Here is a 21,478-nt window from a genome sequence, read left to right as displayed (position 1 = left end):
GGTTTTGACCCCCGCTAAGGATCTCACTGATTGGCATATCAAAGACAACCCAATCCAACACCTAGTGCAGTATAATAATCGAGTCTAGGGGTCAGGTGTAACTTTCCAGTTTTGCCCATCAATCTCCAAGGTCCAGGGCAATATTGGAAATCTGGTCTGGTTCAAGGATTCAAGTAATCCCACACTGCATGTGCCTTGGGTCTCATCCTGGCGGCTGAGACAAGCCACCCCAACACTTGGCAACACACCAGTGTCAGCCTTGCCAGGATAAATCTCCCTAGACTTATCCAATGACTATGAATGTTCAAAACTAACACAAGTCTCATTAAGTGTCCAGTTTAAAGGTCTTACACAGAAATATACCACACAACATGAATCAAACATGTACTTTATTTATTTACACTAATTGTCAAAAGTACATCAAATCTGATTGGAGCTAAGGGCATACAAAACTATCTAACAGTTAGAGCAAGGCCAACTTGGGACGAGGAGCCTTGGATCCTCCATGTAGACGGTTCATCCAATCAACAAGGAAGCGGAGCCGACGCTATTCTGCACGGGCCAAGCTTGGTGAAACTAGAGTACGCACTTCGGTTCGAGTTCGCGGCATCTAATTACGAAGCAGAGTATGAAGCACTACTAGCCGGGCTCACACTAGCGAACAAGGTACAAGCGAAACACATCGTCATCTGCAACGACTCCCAACTTGTGGTCAACCAGGTCACCGGTGATTACGAAGCTCGCAACCCCACCATGGCTGCTTATATAGCCAAGGTCAGGGAAGTTCTACGCAGCTTCCAATCGTACTTCATCAAGCAGATTCCAAGGTCCGAGAACGCTGAGGCTGATGCCCTGTCCCGGTTAGCCAGCACGAGCAGCAATACCATGAGGACCGTGTAAATAGAGAACCTACCTCGGCCCAGCATTCTCGGGGGGGGGGGGGGGGGGGGGGGGGGGGGGGCAGAAGAGGTTGCTCCTATTGCACAAACAGAGCCGAGCTGTATTGACCCACTCGCGAGCTACCTGCTTCACGAAACCCGATCTGCAGATTGCAACGTGGCCAGAAGGGTAGAGCGATAGACAGCCAAGTACGTCATGATAGACGGATGGCTGTACTGGAGATCCTACACGCTCCCCTACTTGCGCTGCTTGCGACCTTCAGAGGCTGAGCTCGTTCTAGATAACACTCATGAAGGCCTGTGTGGCAGACACTTGGGAGGTAGGGCTCTCACCTAGAAAGCACTACGAAAAGGATATTACTGGCCCACGATGAAGGCAGACGCACTCGAGTTTGTCAAGAAATGCGATAAATGCCAGAGGCACGCCAACATCCATCACCAACCTGCTACCGACCTGATGTACCTCACTAGCCCATGGCCCTTCGCACAATGGGGAATCGACATTCTTGGACCATTCCCGCCAGCGACAAGACAGAGGAAATTCCTGGTGGTAGCAGTGGATTACTTTACAAAGTGGGTAGAGGTGGAACCCCTAGCAACAATCATAGCTCGAACTGTACAAAACTTCTTTTAGAAGAGCATAGTATGCTTTTTCGGACTACCTTGAGTGCTCATCTCTGACAACGGTAAGCGGTTCGTAGATATCAAGTTCCAAAACTGGTGTGCCAAGATGGGGATACAGTAGTACTTCACTTCGGTAGCACATCCTCAGGCAAACGGGAAAACAGAAGTCACGAACAGAGTCATACTCCGCGGACTAAAAGCTCGCTTAGCCCGAGCTAAGGGACTCTGGGTAGACGAGCTGCCCAACGTACTATGTGCTTACCAAACCATTGTCAAGACCGCCACAGGTGAAATCCCCTTCAACCTCACCTATGGCACGAAAGCAGTAATCCCAGCCGAGATCGAAGTACCTACATTACGCCTAGAGGCATACGACGACGAAGAAAACGATAACGAGCTCCGTACCAACCTTGATCTGGCAGAAGAAGTATAAGACCTCGCATATATCCGGACCGCAGCCTACCAGCAAAGAGTGGATCGGTACTATAACGCCAGGGTCAAGAAGCGGCACTTCCGTGTCGGGGACCTGGTCCTTTGGAAAGTTATGGTTCCTAAGCCCGGTGTAGGTAAGCTCGGACCAAACTGGGAAGGGCCCTACCGAGTAAAGCGGGTACTTGTGGAAGGTACGTATGAGCTTGAAACCTTTGAAGGAAAGCAAGTACCTCGGGCGTGGAACATCCGCAATCTAAGGCGATACTACCTGTAATTGCCGAACTGAAGAACGGACTGTGAGTCACTCCCAAAAGTCCAAACTAAAAGGCCGTGTTAACAAATGACCTCGGCACGAGCTAAGTCCCCGTCGCCTCTTCGGCATGGGCTCCTAAGTTCCAATCGCCTCTTCGGCATGGGCAAGCTAAGTCCCAGTCGACTCTTCGACATGGGAACCTAAGTCCCAGTCGCCTCTTCGGCATGGGCAAGCTAAGTCCCAGTCGCCTCTTCAGCCTGGGCACCTAAGTCCCAGTCGCCTCTTCAGCATGGGCACCTAAGTCCCAGTCGCCTCTTCAGCATGGGCACCTAAGTCCCTATCGCCTCTTCGGCATGGGCAAGCTAAGTCCCAGTCACTTCGGAATGGGCACCTAAGTCCCAGTCGCCTCTTCGGCATGGGCAAGCTAAGTCCCAGTCGCCTCTTTGACATGGGCACCTAAGTCCCAATCGCCTCTTCGGCATGGGCACCTAAGTCCCAGTCGCCTCTTTGGCATGGCTGAGCTAAGTCCCAGTCACCTCTTCGGCATGGACACCTAAGTCCCAGTCGCCTCTTCGGCATGGGCAAGCTAAGTCCTAGTCGCTTTGGAATGGGCACCTAAGTCCCAGTCGCATCTTCGGCATGGGCAAGCTAAGTCCCAGTCGCCTCTTCGACATGGGCACCTAAGTCCCAATCGCCTATTCGGCATGGGCAAGCTAAGTCTAAGTCGCCTCTTCGGCATGGGCACCTAAGTCCCAGTTGCCTCTTCGGCATGGGCGAGCTAAGTCCCAGTCGCCTCTTCGGCATGGACACCTAAGTCCCAGTCGCCTCTTCGGCATGGGCAAGCTAAGTCCTGGTCTTCTCTTCAACATGGGCACCTAAGTCCCAGTTGCCTCTTCAGCATGGGTGAACTAAGTCCTAGTCACCTCCTTGGCATGGGCATCTAAGACCTAGTCGCCTCTTTGGCATAAGCAAGTTACTTCTAATGCCTAAGGCATAGACAACTCGGGTATAAACCCTACGATGTCTATACCACCTCGGCAACAATCACAGTTCGGGTCTGCCAGGGGACCAACATTTAAATAAGTAGTCCGTGCACGAATAGATCAGGTATATACCCTGCAATAGCGCTCACCTTGGCATGCCTTACGTCAAGTTGCCCCTACTAATAGTCTGAGTAGACAGTTCGGGGTAACAAACACTTAGACAAATTTTTACTTTGGTTATCCTTACTTGTTGTCCAGCTCGGTAGCTCGGCAATTCGGGTAACCTATACAATTTCTACTTTGCACAAAGATTGCTCAGAAAAAGTTATATTTCATTGATTGAAAAAGTGTGAGTACAGAGACTTTGTTGTAACCCGAGCTCGGTGGCCTCGGGGCATACATTCAAAACACAGAAAAAAGAAAGAGCCAGAATCACTTAGAAGGATTGTCAGCTGGGTCGGTCTCCATGTCCTCCTGACCTGAGGGGCCCGCCTCTTCGGCTTCATCATCACTTTCCTCCTCGGATGAGCTGGGCTCTTCGTTCGCCACCTTCGCCACCTCGGGAGTAAGGCCTGACATAGTAAGGACTCCAGGATCAAGGTCAGGGAACTTCTGCCGCACTAAGAGGATTCCATGAAGCATTCCACAGCGCGGCTTCTTTCCTCAGCTCGTGCCTCTTGGATAGCGGTCTCGAAGATCTCAGCCCGCTCCTGAATCATCGCTTCAAGACTCTCATTTTCTCGTTGAAGCTTCGCCTTCTCCTCGGTCAGTGTCGAGATCTGCTCCTGTTGCTTCGTTTTCTCCTCAGTCAGTGCGGAGATTAGTTCCTGCTGCTTCTCCTTCTCCTCCGTCATGGCCAAAATCAGCTCCTTCTGACTTCGGGCTTCATTATTGGCTTGAAGTATTTCACCCCGAGCTAGGTCCAGTTCGCGGTGAAGCTCACGTGCCTTTTCTTCGGCTTCCAGAGCCCGCTTCAGATAGATCTCAGACTGGCACATCAACGATTGAATGGCGGAGTTCACCTAGCAAACAAAACCCAAGTAAGTACATTTGAAATTAACAAAGAAATAAACTGTAAAGTAAGGTACTTACTACCATGTAGTAACCGGCACCTCGTCAGGGAAGGCAGCATCCCTGCTCTTGCGCATTGCGAGCTTAAGAGTCATTATGCTCTGATTGGAAGGTCTGGACCTTGGTGCAGAAGTGCTCTCCAGTCTGCGAGGTTGGACACTCTCCCGCTCGGGTACAAAAGTGCTCCCCGGTTCACGAGTTTGAGCACCCTCCTCTTGGTCGCCATCCAGGTCCACAACGGGGGGTTGAGGATGAACCTCCTCATCGGGGAGCTCAGTAGAGATTGGCTCCACAGCCAAGACCTCAGATGGGCCAGGGGCTGAAGGACCGGCCTCCCGGCGAAGCCTCTTCGATGCCTTCCTCTTCTTCCCTCTCTGAGAGCTCTTGAGAAGGCTCTCGGCATCGACCTCCGACATGGCAACTGCAAGAGCAAAAGGTTAGCCGTGAATTAAAAAGAACTTTAAAATAAAGAACCAAGGTGAAAACCTACCAGGAGGGCTCAAACCAGCTCGCACAAGCTTCTCCTCGGCCTAGAAATCCTTCATCTCGAGGCTGAGGTCCCTCCACGAGTTGATGACTGCCCTAGTTTTTGCATCCAAGCTCACCCCGGGATCCTTGATAGCTACCCTCCAGTGGGTTGGAAAAGACCACCCTTTAGGATTTTGGACAATGAAATACCTCCTTTTCCAGGATGGAACCTTGTTCGGGCAGCTGAGCAGGATTTTGAAACCAGGCTGAGGTGAGATGTAATAGCTTTGTCTGACGTTTCCGCGCAGACAAGCAGAGTTTTGCTTGATCGCACAGAGAGCTGAAGGTGTCTAAGGACAGAGGTTGGTTGTGTGTGTGGAACAAAGAGATAGTACCAACTATATTCTGAATAGAGTTCGGATGTAGCTGGTCGATGGTAATGTTAAAAAACTTAACCACCTCTATAATGAAAGGGTGAAGCGGGAAGTGTAGCCCGACCGCGAGCTACTCCTCAAAGACCGCAAGCTCATGGTGATCATGAGCCCAAGGGTATTGACCTAAGGGAAGGCTAAAAACCAAGCTATCGGGAAGACGATAGCGAGCTACAAGGTACATTAGCCTATCAGAAGTTAGGGTAGAAGGACCGAAGTCATCTGGATCCCGAGCCCGAGAAAAAGATGGGGCCTCTGCCCTAGAGGACGGACCCTTTAACTGAACCTCAGTCTCCCTGAGCTGAGATGGCTCAACTTTGGGAGCAGAAGCTTCCACTAAAGACTGAAGAAGGGAGTCACCCTGCGGTGAGCTGACCTCCCCAGCAGGGGCCACGGATTGCACCACGACACCCTCAACCTTGCTAGAACTACCCAAAAGTTTGTCTACGCTAGAACTGGACATGATTAAAAAACAAAGGAAGAACAGAAAAACATAGACTCACCGAAAAGAAGAATGACCTCGGAAAACAAAGAGAAGAGCGAGCTAAAGGATTCCGATGCAACCTCAGAACAGACTTGTGAATTTGTGGCGAGAAAAATGAGTCGCGGACCCCCTATTTGTAGCCACTCTACCGAAGAATCAACAGTCAAGATTAGAGCAATCTAACGACTCTTAAGAAAACCAATTGTACGACCCTCGAGGTCGAAATCAGTTTAGCGCATTTTTTGGCGTCCGCGGAATTTGTAGATCGTGTGACGTCCGCGCGTAGGCCAGGCGCGACCTGGGTTTTTCTGGTTGAGCCAAGTGGTTGAACAAGTCTGACCCGTGAATCATCTGGCTAGCTGCCCAGACATCGGACCAAATCCACTTGGCTCGTCATGAACTCCCCGCACCGGGTCAAGACCCCTGGCTCGGGGAGTGGGGGCAATTGATGAAGGGAAGTTTGGCCCGACCTCGTAACAGGGAGACACGTGGACATGAATCGGCATAAGTGACAACTCGGCGTGATCAGATCGGCGCGTGGATGTGACTAGACACAAATGACAGCTCAGCATGATCAGTTCGCTACAAAGCAACCTCGGTTACCCTGTTACCCCGAACTAGAGTTACTTCGAGCTAAGATCATCTCGAACTAGGATCACCTCAGTACCAGTTCGCGACTAGGATAACGGTACCAAGTCCACTGCAGATTGAGCTCGGACAGCTAGGCCCACCTCGAAAAGAGTTCACCTCGGGACAAGCCTACCTTGGTGCAAGATCATCTCAGTAGTAAGGCACTTCGGCATTCAAAGTAGGTCAGGTCTGAAGAATACGAGCTCAGGCAGCTTGCCACCATGTAGCCCAGCACTTCACAGGCAGCTCGCTACCTAGTCAGGCCGACCTCCACGTGACAACCCCGAGGAGCTCACCACCGTACCCCGCATCTTACGGGATTGTACCTTAACGGTTATATTAGCTCACCCACTCCCCGATTCAGACGGAGATGGGCAACCTTACCGGTTGGTGGCATTATCCCCACCTAACACGAAAGCGGATCCCATCACAGCGAGGATCCAGGAACTGCTCCACCAAACCCTTAGGGACTCCAGTATATAAAGACCTCACCCCCCAGGGGCGAAGGTATGATGTGTAATCTTTACTCTCTAGCTCTCTAATTCTTTGATATCATCTTCAAACTCTCTACTACGTGCTAACTTAGCCATCGGAGTGTCCCCGCCGGGTAAGCCACCCTAGGATCTCTGATTCATCTCTTGCAGGTTACTCAGTCCCCGTTGTTGCTCCAGCAGGGAGCAGCCGGATTACAACACATCAAGTTCAATTTACATTTTTTTATCCTCATAGTGAAAGAGCAACCAAATTCAAAAGTAGGGGTGTTTTAGTAAAGAAAAAGTCTACAAACCTTGTTTCCTATTTAGAATGAACCAAGGATTAAAGTATCGGTATCAGGTATCGTATTAGACCACTTGGATATGGATACACTTTGGAAACACATGGATATGGATGAAAAAACATGGAGATGCTTGGATACATTAGGAAATGCATATAAATTCCATAAATATATTAATAACATTACATTTAATGTTATAATAGTCAAAATTAATGTCTAAATGCATAGGAAATGTATATTCTAATGGCATTTGTGAATACATATATTACAATTAATATAGCAGGATGCATAGAAATCATACAATTTTTATTAATAATGTATCAATCTAGAGTCCTAAAACATATTATATAAATTTTCACAAATTAATACATGTACAAAGCTATTATTTATTTTCAATTCAAGTTCATTTCACAAAACACATGCAACTATTATATGTAATTATTATATCAATTATTTTTTATTTTTACACTTTAACATTAACAAAATAATCAACTAAAAATTAATTATTCTTTTTATTTTTGTAAACAATAAAACTGTTATTATAAAATGTAATTAAAATACCATTTAATAATTTATAAAAATATATAATCTTAACTTAAACTATCTCAAATATACTAAAATTTCTAAGATACATATCATATGCAAATTCATAATTTTTAATTACTAAAATTATTATTATTATTATATTATTAATATTTTTATTTTTATAATTTTATGAAACAAATTATCATTTCTGTAAATAATAAATATATTTTTATTTAATGCAAACTAAAATATTAATTAATAATTATCAGAATTTTAAGATACATTTCACATTCAAATTTATAAATTTTAAGTACTAAAATTATAATTCTATTATTAATATTTTTATTTGTATAAATTTTTTGAGATTAAAAACCTCTTTTTGATATGGATGTGGATTTGAGAAATTATTTACTCCATTAGTTTATAAAAATATTAATTTTGAATAACTTTTTTTAATCTTTACTTTGAATTATTGAACATAAACATAAGTTATTTGTTAGGATTACGTGTAGGCATTAAATAAAGAATTATTTTATTTCATTTACTAACGAAAGCTAACGGTTGTCTTAGTGGAATATAGGTGTGTTCAAGTTTGAAGCACAGAGTGATTTGGGTTTCCCGTATCTTGTATGACCTATACTGATGCGATATGCCCCAAATCGGGCATATCGTATTGATATTTAAATCCTTGGAATGAATTACACTTGAGTAAAAAAAAACTATAATCTGAACCTATTTCCCACTTGGGTTTGACTATGATGCTGAAAATACATGATATTAGAACATGTAAAAAGTAGAAATCAACCAATTGGGTTTTTATCAAAATTCGGAAGGGTTCCAGTGTCATATCTTTCCGGTATCATAGATTTTTCCTTACCACTTTTAAAAGTAGTACAGATGGGAGTTTAAAAAGTTAGTAAACAAAAACTTTGTTTTTGATATTTAAAAAAAATCAAAAGGTCAACTTCTCTTGATTTTCATTAGAGAGCCATCCGATTAATGGTTTGGCTAATACCGAACCTTGTCCACTTGTCACAAATTCAATGGACTTCAAAAAATCCCTTATGAAGTCCAATTGCATTGGACTGGAACTGCTCTTCTATAGATTTTTTTTTTTCAATCAATAGAGGCGATTTAAAAAGGATGCCATGTTTTAGTAGATTTTATACAAAAAAATTTTATAATGATATATAACTGATCAAATTGAGATTTAGTTCATTTAATCATTATTTCTTTTCATATATTTATAATCCATTTACAAATTTTGTTCCCTTTGAATGGGAGGAAAATTTACATATATAGTAGTTAGACATGTTTACAGGCCGAGCTTCAGTAATGACTTTACACTATGTCGGCCTTGGGCTTCGGGCCAGGCCTATTCAAATTTTGGCAAAAGATAGGCCTGAGCCTGGTCCATGAACTTGTCTAATAGTGGTGTATGTGTAGAAGTGTACATCAGGTCGTGCCGCCCATAGCCCGACACAAACTTGGACCGGCCCGGCATGATGGTCCGTGGGCCATGCCAGGCTATTAGTTAGACATGTTCACAGGTCGAACTTCGGGCATGACTTTACACTATGTCAGGCTCAGGCTTTGGGCTGGGCCCATTCAAATTTTGGCAAAAGCTAGGCCCGAGCCTGGCCCATGAACATGTCTAATAGTGGTGTATGTGTAGAGGTGTAAATCGAGTCGTGCTGCCCATGGCCCGACACAAACTTGGACCGGCCCGACATGATGGTCTACGGGCCATGCCAAGCTCGACACAATCATGCAGGTCATGCTGGGCCTAGGGTTTTAGGTCCATGGACCGGCACGACACGACACAACTGAGCGGGCCGTGCTGTCCATGGCCCGGGCCAGCATGACCCATATATATATTTTATACATATTATATATATTTATATAATATTATATAAATTATAATTATATAATAATATATAGTATATAATATATTAATAAAATAAATAATTTTTTCTAATTTTATTATACTAATTTATTTAATTATTGTATATATAAGCAATTATATACACAAAATTCATATAAAATTAAAATTTTAAGTTTTTTATCAATTTTTTTAAATAAATAGCTTTAGCCCGATGCATAGCTCGACTTGGCCCAAGGCTTGGCCCACGAGCCAACCTGGTCTGCAGCGTGGGCCTGCACGGGTCTGAGTCATGGGCCGTATCCGGCTAACTCCCAAAATTTTCACTAGGGAGGGCGGCACAGCCCGTAACAGTTTGTACTTTGCACGGGCCGCCCACGGGCCATGCCGTGCCAGCCGCACGACCCACTTTACACCTCTATGTATGTGAAGGAGAGGGTATGTTTCTTTTTGATTGGGTGAATTTTAATGGAATGATGAGGTGGCATCTATACACATCATGACTTCTATGGTTCAACAATGACTATTACAATGTCAACTATCTTAATTATGATGCTTTATCAAAGTACACCTTTGTCCTCAAGAAATTCAATAGTTTATGTCCAATGAAAATTCTAGAAAATTCGCACTTTTATAAATAGTATGGATATAGATAAATACATAGCACAATAAATGAACATGTAGATGCATATATTATCAAAAAATGTTAGGTGGGCTTAGGTTGGGTCGGGCTAAGCTCAAGCTACCTAAAGCCTCAATCCAAATCCAACTTTAGTTTAGCTCAGTCCCAAGTTTTCTGGCCTAAGCCTAGCCTGAGGCCAAAAAACTCAAGTTCAACTTATAAAAAGTCCTAGATTGGGTCAAGTTGGGCTTGCCCAAGTTGCACCCTTAATGGTTAGAGAACCCAAGGCCTTAACCATTTATAACAATGATGGGCCATGTTCCTTTCTAATCCAACAGATAAGAGGGCATTGGCAATGAGCTAGTGAAATGCATTGGGATAAGTGGGAATACCGAATGCAACCAATTAGGTGTGTGTAGTTAGGTCATAGATGAGGTAATGAAGTTGCCTTTGATATGAAAGAGGTGAAAAGGCTTATGGGATAGAAGGATTAATGTTAGAGGAAATTGTATTTTTTAATAGTGAGTGTGGAGGTGAAGTTTTCGCATATGATGATTAATGCTCTTTTAATGGTGTACGTGGAGAAAGTACATCTTTAATGGCTTAGATTGGTTGTGACTTTAATAAAAGCACAAATTACATGATTTGTAACATGATGATTAATACACCCTCATTATTTTAACTATGTCTTCTTTATTAAAATATTAAAATATAAAATTATCCCTTAAAAATTTATAATAATTTTGTGTGGAATTTGTACCCTTAACTTGACACTTTAAGTTTTTTTTTTTTTTTAATGATTGTAATTTTATATAAGCCTAAAGCCCTAATTGACTCATTTCAATTCATCCATTTGGCTGTTCTTCTTCTATTTTCACCATCACCATAAGCAAGCACCCTACACCTGTCATGTCCCCCAACCAAGGTTAGGCATGGGAAAACGCCACATGCTTACTAGCATGTAAGGTTTTACTTGTTCACCATCAAATCCAAAATTCTAACAATAACTTTAAATCAAAACAAATCATAAACTAAATGTAAAATCACATAATCTCTAATAATTCGAGTTCCATTAAATGTATAAGGTTTTAGTGAAAACTCTTGTATACAAAAAATAAATAAATAAATCTAAAATCTAACTAACTACAAGTTCTAATGTAAAGAAAATTTGTTTAGTGCTCTTTCTCTTTCAAGCAATCCCAAATAGTGGCTATTCTTCTTCGGCATTTGAAAAGGAAGAGAAGCGAGAATATTGAGTACAACCCTTATTAAGGAACATTTCATCCCCCAGTTGGACCAAGCATATGGAAGAAAATAATAATAGTAATAACAATAAATAATTCATAAAATCCCCATATTATTCACAGGATAAATTTCGAACAACTTAATTCGTCTTGGAGAAGAAAATTTTCACGTGCTTAAAAAATATCAAACTTTTTAACAATTTACAAAATCATAAGAACAATTTAGGTGGAACATATGTCATGGACTAATGTCAATATATTCAAATTCAAAGTCACATAGCAATTTCACAAGGGTAGACTATGACAACTTTCACCTCAATGATAAGGGATCACATATATGCCCTATGGTGAGGGCCCAAATTCAAAATGGACTAGTCTAAGATGCCATCGTATTCATCCCCAATGGTAGGGTCCAAAGCATAGTCATATATTATTAGAATATAATAGATGCATCAACCCACACACGAGTTTCACAAAATGACTTTAACATAAGAATAATAATATAGATGAATAAAAAATAACAAGTTCACAAAAAACAAAACAAAATGAGTCAAATTTCAGTGTATAATAGTTAACAAAAAATATCTATATTCCAAAATCATAATATTCACATGCTTGGATCCCAATTCAAAGAAACATAAGCAAACACAAATATATATAACCAAGAATTTTTTAGTTAATTTAATGATAATTGGCAAAAAGAATGAAAAGTCACTTATTCAACATATTGAGTTTAAAGTACTAGTACAAGTAGTGAGTCACGTTATATCCAAAAGCTTATAAATCAATGAATAATTGTCACCACCAATTTCAAAACTTATATTGATAAATTTATGATGTAAAAACTACAAACTTATTGTATCAGTCTGCTTAAACCTCCTGTAGTTTACTAGCTTAGGTTTTAAGATTCTTAGATTTCCATATTTGTTGTGTTCAATGAGCCAAATTTTAACACTCGTAACTTTTGGCTCAAATGTCCATTTTGCAAGTATGATATATCGTCATGAAAGTCTCATAGCGCACTACAATTTAAACATTATTCTCATCCAAAGAGATCACCTGATGGCCCCTTTTTGGTGAGCCCGAATCTCCTGTCCATGAGAACCTTACCCACGTTTATCGCAGCCATACATGGAGAACATCTCATCCTCTGCGTAGTATTATGCAGGGGGAGATGTTCCCAATTCACGGGGGTGGTGTATTGTGGATAGGCATGGGCAGAGTTCTTGTGGGTAGGAGATCCGGAGTCCTTTATGGTGGCCTAAAATTGGTTAGTTGCTAAAATTTTCTTTAACTCCCCAAATTTGGCAGATTTAGGATACCAACTTTAAAAGTTCATAACTTTTAGTACAAAACTCTAAACGATGACTTCTAGGTACCGTTTCAAAGATCTCATCAAGAACTACAATTTAAAACCAAAATTTAGAAAAAACATCACTAGAATGTCAGTTTCATGCAGCCTAAAGTCGGTTGACATCCCTTGTGTTTCAATTTGAAATTTAACCTAGCTTTTCTTCTACAAATTCAACAACACAAGGTTGGATTTGTTGTGTTCCTAATGTCAAGAGGTCTCTAATAAAACTACTTTTCTTATCAGAGATTGGCCAGAAAATGATCATCCAGAAAAATCATAATTTTAAGTTTAATATACAAGGAAACGAAAATCCAAGGGAGAAAAAGACTTACCCAAAGAGTGATTTGGTGCCAAAAATCACTAAGAGAAATCCCCAACTTGATTCTCCAACGATGGATTGTCTTCACCTTCTCTTAGGTCTAAAAAGAGAAAAAAAAAGAGATCTTGCATTAGCTAAAAAAATTAGATTTTCTTTTCTAAACACATTTTTCCTTGCTAAGAAGTCCCCCTTGAAAAGAAATTTCAAATAGCCCCCTTCTACAACACCTACTCTCCCATTATTAACCTTAGTGGCTTTTTTGGGGGGTATTACATCCTTCATCTCTTAAAAAAATAGTTTAGTCCTCTAAACTTTAAATACCCGAGTTTTCAAATAGTTGGGAAAATTTCTCTTGCATGTCATCCTCAAATTCGCAAATGACATCTCTTTTAGTGTCATGAATCCATTGGACCTTAACATAGCGAATAGTTCAATGCCTCAACACTTGTTCCTTTTGTCTACAATTCATATTGGTTGCTCCTCATAAGTAAGATCCTCTCTAAGCTATAAAGGGGGATGATCTATCACATGACTTGAATCCAGCATATATTTTCTCAACATTGAAACATGAAACACATTATGTACCCAACTAAAGATGGAGGCAAAGCAAGTTTATATGCTATATCACCAACTCTCTCCAAAATCTCAAATGGATCCACATATCTAGGGCTCAACTTACCTTGGATCCGAAAATCTCATCACTCCTTTTCAACCATCAAAAAGGCTACTACATGTTAATCGACCACCAAACAAACAAAATAAATTAGAGTTTGAACAATTGGTTATATGGTCTAAGTAATTGCTACACGTTCAAAGTAACTAGATTCTTCTTTGGACAGGCTCGTGTGTCTGTAGATTAGGAGGAGAGAAATTAGCAAAAGTCCATGCTTGCGTAGTGATATTAGGCTTGTTTAGAACAAATTAAAGTAAATGGACATCACTTAATCAAAATGTAAACGTTGAAAACTACAAAAGCTTGAAGCAATAGATGAGATACTGAGAAATTAGTTATAATTCTTTTCAAATGGTAAAATAGGAGTTTTAGAATATAAAAAGAGGTTCATGAAAGGGGAAAGGAAATAAGGATATGTTTAAGTACAATGGGGTCAGTAGGTTTATTTAAGTCTATTTCAATAATTGAGGGTATGTTTAAATCTTTAACCCTAATATTAATTTATAAACTAACAAGTAACAAGTGGCCTCCTCTAATCATCCAACCAAACACGTGTAACCACAATCTCATAACAATAAGAAAAGAATCCAAAATATATGCAACATCCTTTTATATATATATATATACATATGTTTTTGGGTTTTATTTATCAATAACTCCACCTAAAATTTATTACCCCCCTTTGAATTTTGATTCATTTCCCCACTTGCCACTATTCCAGTCACACTAAAGTTTATGGATAGACTGAACCAAAATAATAATAATAATAATAATAAATCCCAAAGAAACTTTCTAATAAAATTTGGTCCCATTTGACAGTTGATCTTTCATATTTGGACCCATTTATTTTTGTATAAATTACATAAACTCATCTTGTAATTAGGTGGTTGTAACATTTAACCCTATAAAAGGTCTCATTTGGTACATCTTTCTGTGTAGTTTGTTGGCTATTTAAAAATTCGACAGATCATATTGTGGTCTTTTTCTATTTGGTTCAAAGGAGATCTAGTCGTCAAAAGACATTGTGCCAAAAAGAGATGAAAAACCTATTTTGAACTATTTTCGAGAAGCTCCAAATGGAGCTTTTCGAATTTTTTTGAACTCGTCTTCATGTAAAAAGACATGCCCTAACTAAATAGTCTTCAAATTGTCAAGATTTTGATGCAAAAATTCACTACGTCTTTTAAGTGTCAAAGCTTTTAGAAGATATCTCAAAAAAGGTTTACCAAACGACCCCAAGCTTTCCTATAATAAAGCTCCCTGTACTCCTGGATTTAAACATTGCCCTTGTCGTTCATTCTATTGAATAGATGGAATATTCCTATTCATTTGTGCATGTTAGGTTTATGAATGATTGCATCATACTAGAAATTTATAGGCTTTAATGTGTTCGTTCGTTGACCAAACATGTTACCCATACATTTGTACAAGATGAATGGTTATTCCTAATTAGACGTGGCAATCACTACAAAAAATTACATTTCTAGCGGCAGTTTTCGAAGGGGCTGTTCGACGGCTGCCGCTAAAAATATTGATTTTAGGGGTAATCGTTTAAACCTGCCGCTAAAGATCAATCAACTGTTGCTATATAAATCACACACTTTCCCTCCTCCGCGCCTCTCCCTCTTCACGATTTGTTTTCTTCCTGCCCTTTCATCTCCCAGCCGTCTCTCTCTCTACTCTCAGTCATGTTCTTCTGGTTCGTTTTTCCCTTGCCTCGAGGAATTAATCATCGAGAGTTGCCCTAAATTTACAGTGACGCCAAGTTGCCTACTTCCTTCTCTCAAGAGGTTGGCGATTGAATCTAGCAATGCTTTGTTGATAAAACAAAGATCCTTTGAAGCCAATCTCAACTCTCTTGCTGCCCTTCGAATAGTCGACTGTGAAGAGCTTACAGTGCTACCGGAATGGTTACTAGAAAACAACAAAAGTTCTCTCCACGAGTTGACAATTACCAAATGTACCAAGCTTGAGCCTATTAACAAAGAAAGACTACAAGTCCTCACATCTCTCATCACATTGAGGATAGCTGGTTGCCCATTCCTGCTAGATGTATTATGCTTACATGAAATTGACAAATTAGGACCAGGAAAATTAATGCAACAAGTTAATCGAAGTGTTCATGAGAGAGGGGATTCAGATGCCTAATTTACATTTCTAACAACATTACCTTATTAATTGTGGTGTGGGATGCTTGTTTTCTTAATGAAAGAACTAGAAGGCAGAAGAATCGCCGAGCATATATATCTCTTTCCATTTCAGATGAATGAAGAATGAAGTGTTTATTAATTTAAGACGTTCTTTGATGATTTCCTGACATTATAAGATCAATTCGTCATCATCAGATAGATGGAGTTAAGGCTTCTACGCTCCACGAAGATCCATCAGGTTTGTCATCTCCTCTCCTTAGCAATTTCGTATATGGCAGGGTTTTGTTTGTAAGTGAGTACCAAATGTCTTCCGCGTGTTGTTAGTTCTAGTTTGGGTGTATTGTCATTCTACTCTGCTGTATGTTGTTGTGTTGTTTTCATTTCGTTGTTGGTATGTTTCTGGGAGTACTCTACTCTCAGTCATACAAAATGGACAAACAAGTAAAAGATATGCACCAAAAGAAATCTCATAAAATTAAGGTCGACCAAGTTTTAGAAAAATGAAAATCTGAAATGTTTTTGTAAGCTATGATGTTGGTAGTTTTCACAAGGAAAAAGTTTGGAAAATAGAGATTGATGTAACGTAACAAAATGAAGAAGCACTGTTTTTGAGATTAGGATAGCAAAAACACTAATAATAGTTATTAGTACAAAAATGGAAAGAAGAAGAAGAAGATAAAATGATAGAGGTAAGAAAGATGAAAGGGTATAACCTTACTACCAAAGCCAAATTTAAAGGATGTTAGAGGCTTTCTGGAACAATGGGATTCAGTCCAACATGTAGGCAGTATGATCAATAGCTAGAAAAGATAAATTGGAAATTGGTTTAAACATCATTTTTAAAGTACCAATGTTTACTTACAGTTCTCTGGCCAGGAATAATCTTTGTAACTGAGGTCAACCTTAATTGTTTTTCCTCCTTTCCAGAATACCAAATTAAAAGTTTTTCATCCTGAAACTCATGACAAATTATGTCAGAAACAGTTGATTATAAAATTCTCCGTATCAAAAGAGAAATAGCTTAATAAAATGATAAGCAAAGATTAATGATGGTCCTGAGACTTGGTGTCCAGAGACTTAAATTGGCCCCAAAATGAGACTAAAACTATACAATCCCATGATACCCTTGAAACCTTGAAAAATCACCTAAATTGGGCTTGATTGGGCCTTGATCCAGGCCCATGAAGGTCTGAGCCAAATTAGACCAGACCAATCTGGGTTATTAGAGTCTGGTCAAATCTGGATGTGGACTGGTTTTGATCTGGTCCCAGATCTAGGTTGAACCATACTATCTTGGATGGTTTTAAAGGAATAATTACTCATGCTCCATGTATGCATTCCCTGTATGTGCTCATTTAAAAATGAAGAGCTATGCAAAACAATGAAGTTCAGAAGGATGCAGTAAGCTAATGGTATCCATCCTTGTCCCTAAATACAAGTCAATGTAGTCACAGGAACCATTATTAAGGAGCACCTAGGAGGACTAGAGTTTTAGGATTTTCACTGATACTCCAGAGAAGGCTGTAAGTTTACTACCAAGGTTGCTTGTTGTATCTTGAGCCTTGACCAGAGATGAGTTTAGGGATTTTGCTGTGGATATCATAGGAGATAGCAGATTGTTGCATGGTCCTAGATGCATAGACAAATCAAGTCTTTTAATCACCACCTTATAGGGCAGTAAATTGCATGGGTCAAATCAGAGAGCTTATCTCTCCCTATTCCTTTCTTGGCTTTGTTTCTTAATAAAGCTATTGTTATTGAGAAAAAAAAAGATTCACCTGGAACCAAATTTTAAGAAAATCTTATCCATCAGATTTTAGATTAGATTCAGATTTTTCGGATAAATAGACACCAACATCCCTACCATCCTATCTGTTTTCTTTTTTCCTCAAGGAGTGATTGGGTTCAACTTTGACTTGTGTTTCCTTGGGATAGGAGAGACTATATTAGTCTTCTCATAGACAGTAGGCTCCAACAATTTGATCAGAAGAGGTTTTGGCCACTTTTCGGATGGCACTTGTATTGATGTTTGCCTTGGAATTTGCTAGGGTGGAGGTGGAAGGTTACTAATAGACATTGTGAGCCACTTCGGTACTCTTGATGAATACTGCTTATGAAATGGCCTGCTAGCCTGGACGTTACATTATTATATCAGACAGTGAACAGTCACTTGGATTCCTAGTTTGGCAGATTCTCTAGTAGTCAGTCTTGCTAGTGGTAGTGTAAGGAGGATGCTTTGTATTGGGGAGAGTTCCTAGGGTAGGTACCTTTACAAGAGATTGTGGATTGTATTCTAGTGCGCTACAGTTTTGTGTCTTTTCATGCACTCCACATCCTATGGTCCTACTCTCTCTTGTGGGCATGTCAATAATGAATTTTAGACCTCTTAACGGTAAAAGATGTATCAAACAGGGAGAAAATGGAGGAGATGATATAGGACTGGAGGCAAGAAACAGAGCCTGTTTACAAGTAGACAGTTTAGGCTCTAACTGTAAGTCCCATGTCCAACTCGTCCATTATACTTCTACAATAGCTATCCCTCATTGAACTTGACTAATTGACTGGCATAAAACCATTTATCCTTTTCCCTCAATTTCTGTTCAATCTGAACTTTAAAAACATCAAGCTTCTTGGTACATGACATCCATCTATGACTTCAATTCCCAATTCAACCATGTGGAACCCTGATTACACCAAAAATAGGTCTCTGTACCTGCATCCATGATTTTACCTGGGTTTAAAGAGATAAACTAACATCCATGCTTAATCCATCAGTCTGAAATCAAGATGTCCAAGGTATAAAACTTTAATTTCTACCCCATGAGAATCATCATCTCCTCTTTGTTGGGTGCATATACAACACTTTTTGAGTAAAAAAAAAAAGAAAAAAAAAACTTAAGGCTATGTTTGGTTTGATACAAAATAAGAGAGAAACAAAAAGTTAAGGGGAAATTCTTAACAAATTTCGTGAAATTCCTTAAGAACTTTCCTTCAAGTTTCTATTCCTCTCTCATGTTCTATCAAACCAAACACGGCCTAAGAGTACACAGGGATGGAAACGGACAGAGAACAATCTGAATTTGAAGTACAGAAATCGGAATTGAAACCATCTCTTTATGAATTAGCTGATTTGAACCATCTCTTTATGAAGTACAACCTAAGAGTAAACACAGGGATGGAAATGAACAGAGAACAATCATGATGGCTCTGTTTTCCCAATTTTCTTTTCTTTTCTTCGTCTTCCTACTCATTTGGAGATGAAAACGGGGCACTTGAATCCATCAAGAGGAACTAATGGTGAACATAATTGTTCTACACTAATTTTAGCAACGAAAACTTGGTCGGAAAGAATTAGGAAAACAAAAATCTGAATAGAAGAGCCCTGTTCATGGTGTGACTTTATTATCAGATCATATATGTTGAAAGCCTAGGATTGTCAATGAGTCAGGTCTGAATCGAGACTGGGACAAGTCCCAAATCAGTTATTAATCAGGAAAATATCATAGACCCAGAACCATCCCATTTAATAATCAGGAAAATCAGATATGATCCGATGGACCTGGTTACAATAATGGTACATGCATATTATATGAATAACAAATCAAAACTTGATTTTTGATAATATAATATTAATAAAAATGATAGTAAAATAGAAAATTATTCATGATGTTTCTTGACAGTGTAGCCGGCCAGAGATAAGTGGAAGAGGAGAGAAGAGAAGAGAAGAGAAGAAGAAGAGAAGAGAAGAGAGGAGAGAAGAGAGAAGATTTGCAATGTAACAGTACTGGCGGCGCCAGTGTTTATTTTACATATAGGGCGACAGAAATAACAAGGGAAAAGACCCTTGTGCCCCTGAGTACAATAACAAACATAACAGAAATAAAAAAACGAAATAAAAAAACACTTTAATTAGCCAAACAGGCCCTAACATATGCAACTAAGTTATTTTAACATTATTCCAACACTCCCCCACAAGTTGGAGCATAGATGTCAATCATGCCCAACTTGTCACACAAATCTTTGTGCCACACATGATGAAGACCTTTGGTGAAGATATCTACAAGTTGCTCTTCCGAGCTAACATATGGTGTGCATACTTCTCCACTTTCAAGTTTTTCTTTGATAAAATGCTTGTCCACTTCAATGTGTTTCGTCCTATCATGCAGAATTGGATTAGCAACAATATTGATGGCAGCTTTATTGTCACAGTAGAGTGACGTAGGATTGCTTATTGCGAAACACAGTTCACCTAACAGATTTCTTATCCACATGATTTCCGCAACCCCATGAGCCATCGCTCTATACTCTGCTTCAGCACTGGATCTAGCCACCACACTTTGTTTTTTGCTTCTCTATGTGACAAGGTTTCCTCCTACAAAGGCACAATAACCACTGGTAGACTTTTGGTCATTGACTGCTCCTGCCCAATCTGCATCAGTATATACTTCCACTTTTAAGTGACTGTGTTTCTGGAACAACAAACCAGCTCCAGGAAACTTCTTGAGATATCTCAAGATCCTCTCTGCAGCCTCAAAGTGAGTTGTCCTCGGGCTGTGCATGAATTGACTAAGGACACCCACTGCATAGGCAATATCAGGCCTGGTCATAGACAAATATAGAAGTCTCCCCTCGAGTCTTTGGACATCTTTACATCTTTCAAAAACTCTCCCTGACTGTCTCCCAGATGGTGATTAGGTTCAATAGGTGAATCAGATGGTTTTACCCCCAACTTGCCTGTATCTTCTAGTAGATCTAGTACATACTTCCGTTGGGAAATAAAGATGCCCTTGTGAGAGCGGGCAACTTCAATTCCAAGAAAGTATCTTAAGGGGCCTAGATCCTTCACCTCAAATTTAGTGGCTAAGAATTTTTTTAGTCTTTGGATTTCAGCCTCCCAATCTTCTGTGATCACTATGTCATCCACATACACAATAAGAGTTGCAATTTTACCTTCACCTCTTTTTACAAACAGGGTATGATCTGACTGGCATTGTTTGAATCCCATCTGTTGGACTGCTAAATGGAACTTACTAAACCAAGCCCGAGGTGATTGTTTCAACCCATATAGGGACTTTTTTAACCTGCACACCTTTTGTTCACTGCCTTTGGCACAGAACCCTGGGGGTTGGGTCATGTACACCTCTCCCAAGTCACCATTCAAGAAGGCATTCTTGATGTCCAATTGGTGAAGATCCCAGTCAAGATTTGCTGCCAAGGAAAGGAGAATCCAGATGGAGTTCATCTTCGCTATTGGAGCAAGTCTCTGCATAGTCCACTCCATATACCTGTGTGAAGCCTCTTGCTACTAGTCTAGCCTTGTACCTTTCAACAGTTCCATCAGCTTTGTGTTTCACTGTGAACACCCACTTGCACCCTACTGGTTCCTTCCCCTCAGGAAGATCTACCAACTCCCACGTACCATTTTTGTGTAAGGCATCAATTTCTTCCTGCATTGCATCTGTCCATTCAGGTTTTGACAAAGCTTTTGCCACGGTCTTAGGGATGGGGACACTATCCACAGAAGAGAGAAAGGCACGGTACGAAGGTGAAACATGCTCATAGGACAAAAAGTTAGAGATAGGATGATTAGTGGTACAAGATCTAACACCCTTTCTCTTAGCAATAGGAATATTAAGATCATTGGGGACAAGTGAATCAA

The 21,478-nt window shown here is 40.3% G+C and overlaps 1 protein-coding gene across 1 annotated transcript in view; it reads left to right on the top strand.

Moving 5' to 3' along the window:
* The first annotated feature begins 15,226 nt into the window (after window positions 1-15,226).
* The window catches only part of LOC104608603 (protein CURVATURE THYLAKOID 1D, chloroplastic-like), a 36,067-nt gene continuing 29,815 nt past the window's right edge, over window positions 15,227-21,478 (top strand). Inside the window, exon 1 of the mRNA XM_010274635.3 lies at window positions 15,227-16,057. Coding sequence (XP_010272937.1) covers window positions 16,019-16,057 — 39 coding nt within the window. The 5' untranslated portion in view covers window positions 15,227-16,018. The remainder of the gene's footprint in view (window positions 16,058-21,478) is intronic.

The sequence above is a fragment of the Nelumbo nucifera genome, chromosome 1, assembly GCF_055504915.1.
Source record: "Nelumbo nucifera cultivar China Antique chromosome 1, China Antique-T2T, whole genome shotgun sequence".
NCBI lineage: Eukaryota > Viridiplantae > Streptophyta > Magnoliopsida > Proteales > Nelumbonaceae > Nelumbo > Nelumbo nucifera.
Note: the sequence above shows the minus strand (reverse complement) of the source record. Positions and strands in the feature narration are given on the sequence as shown.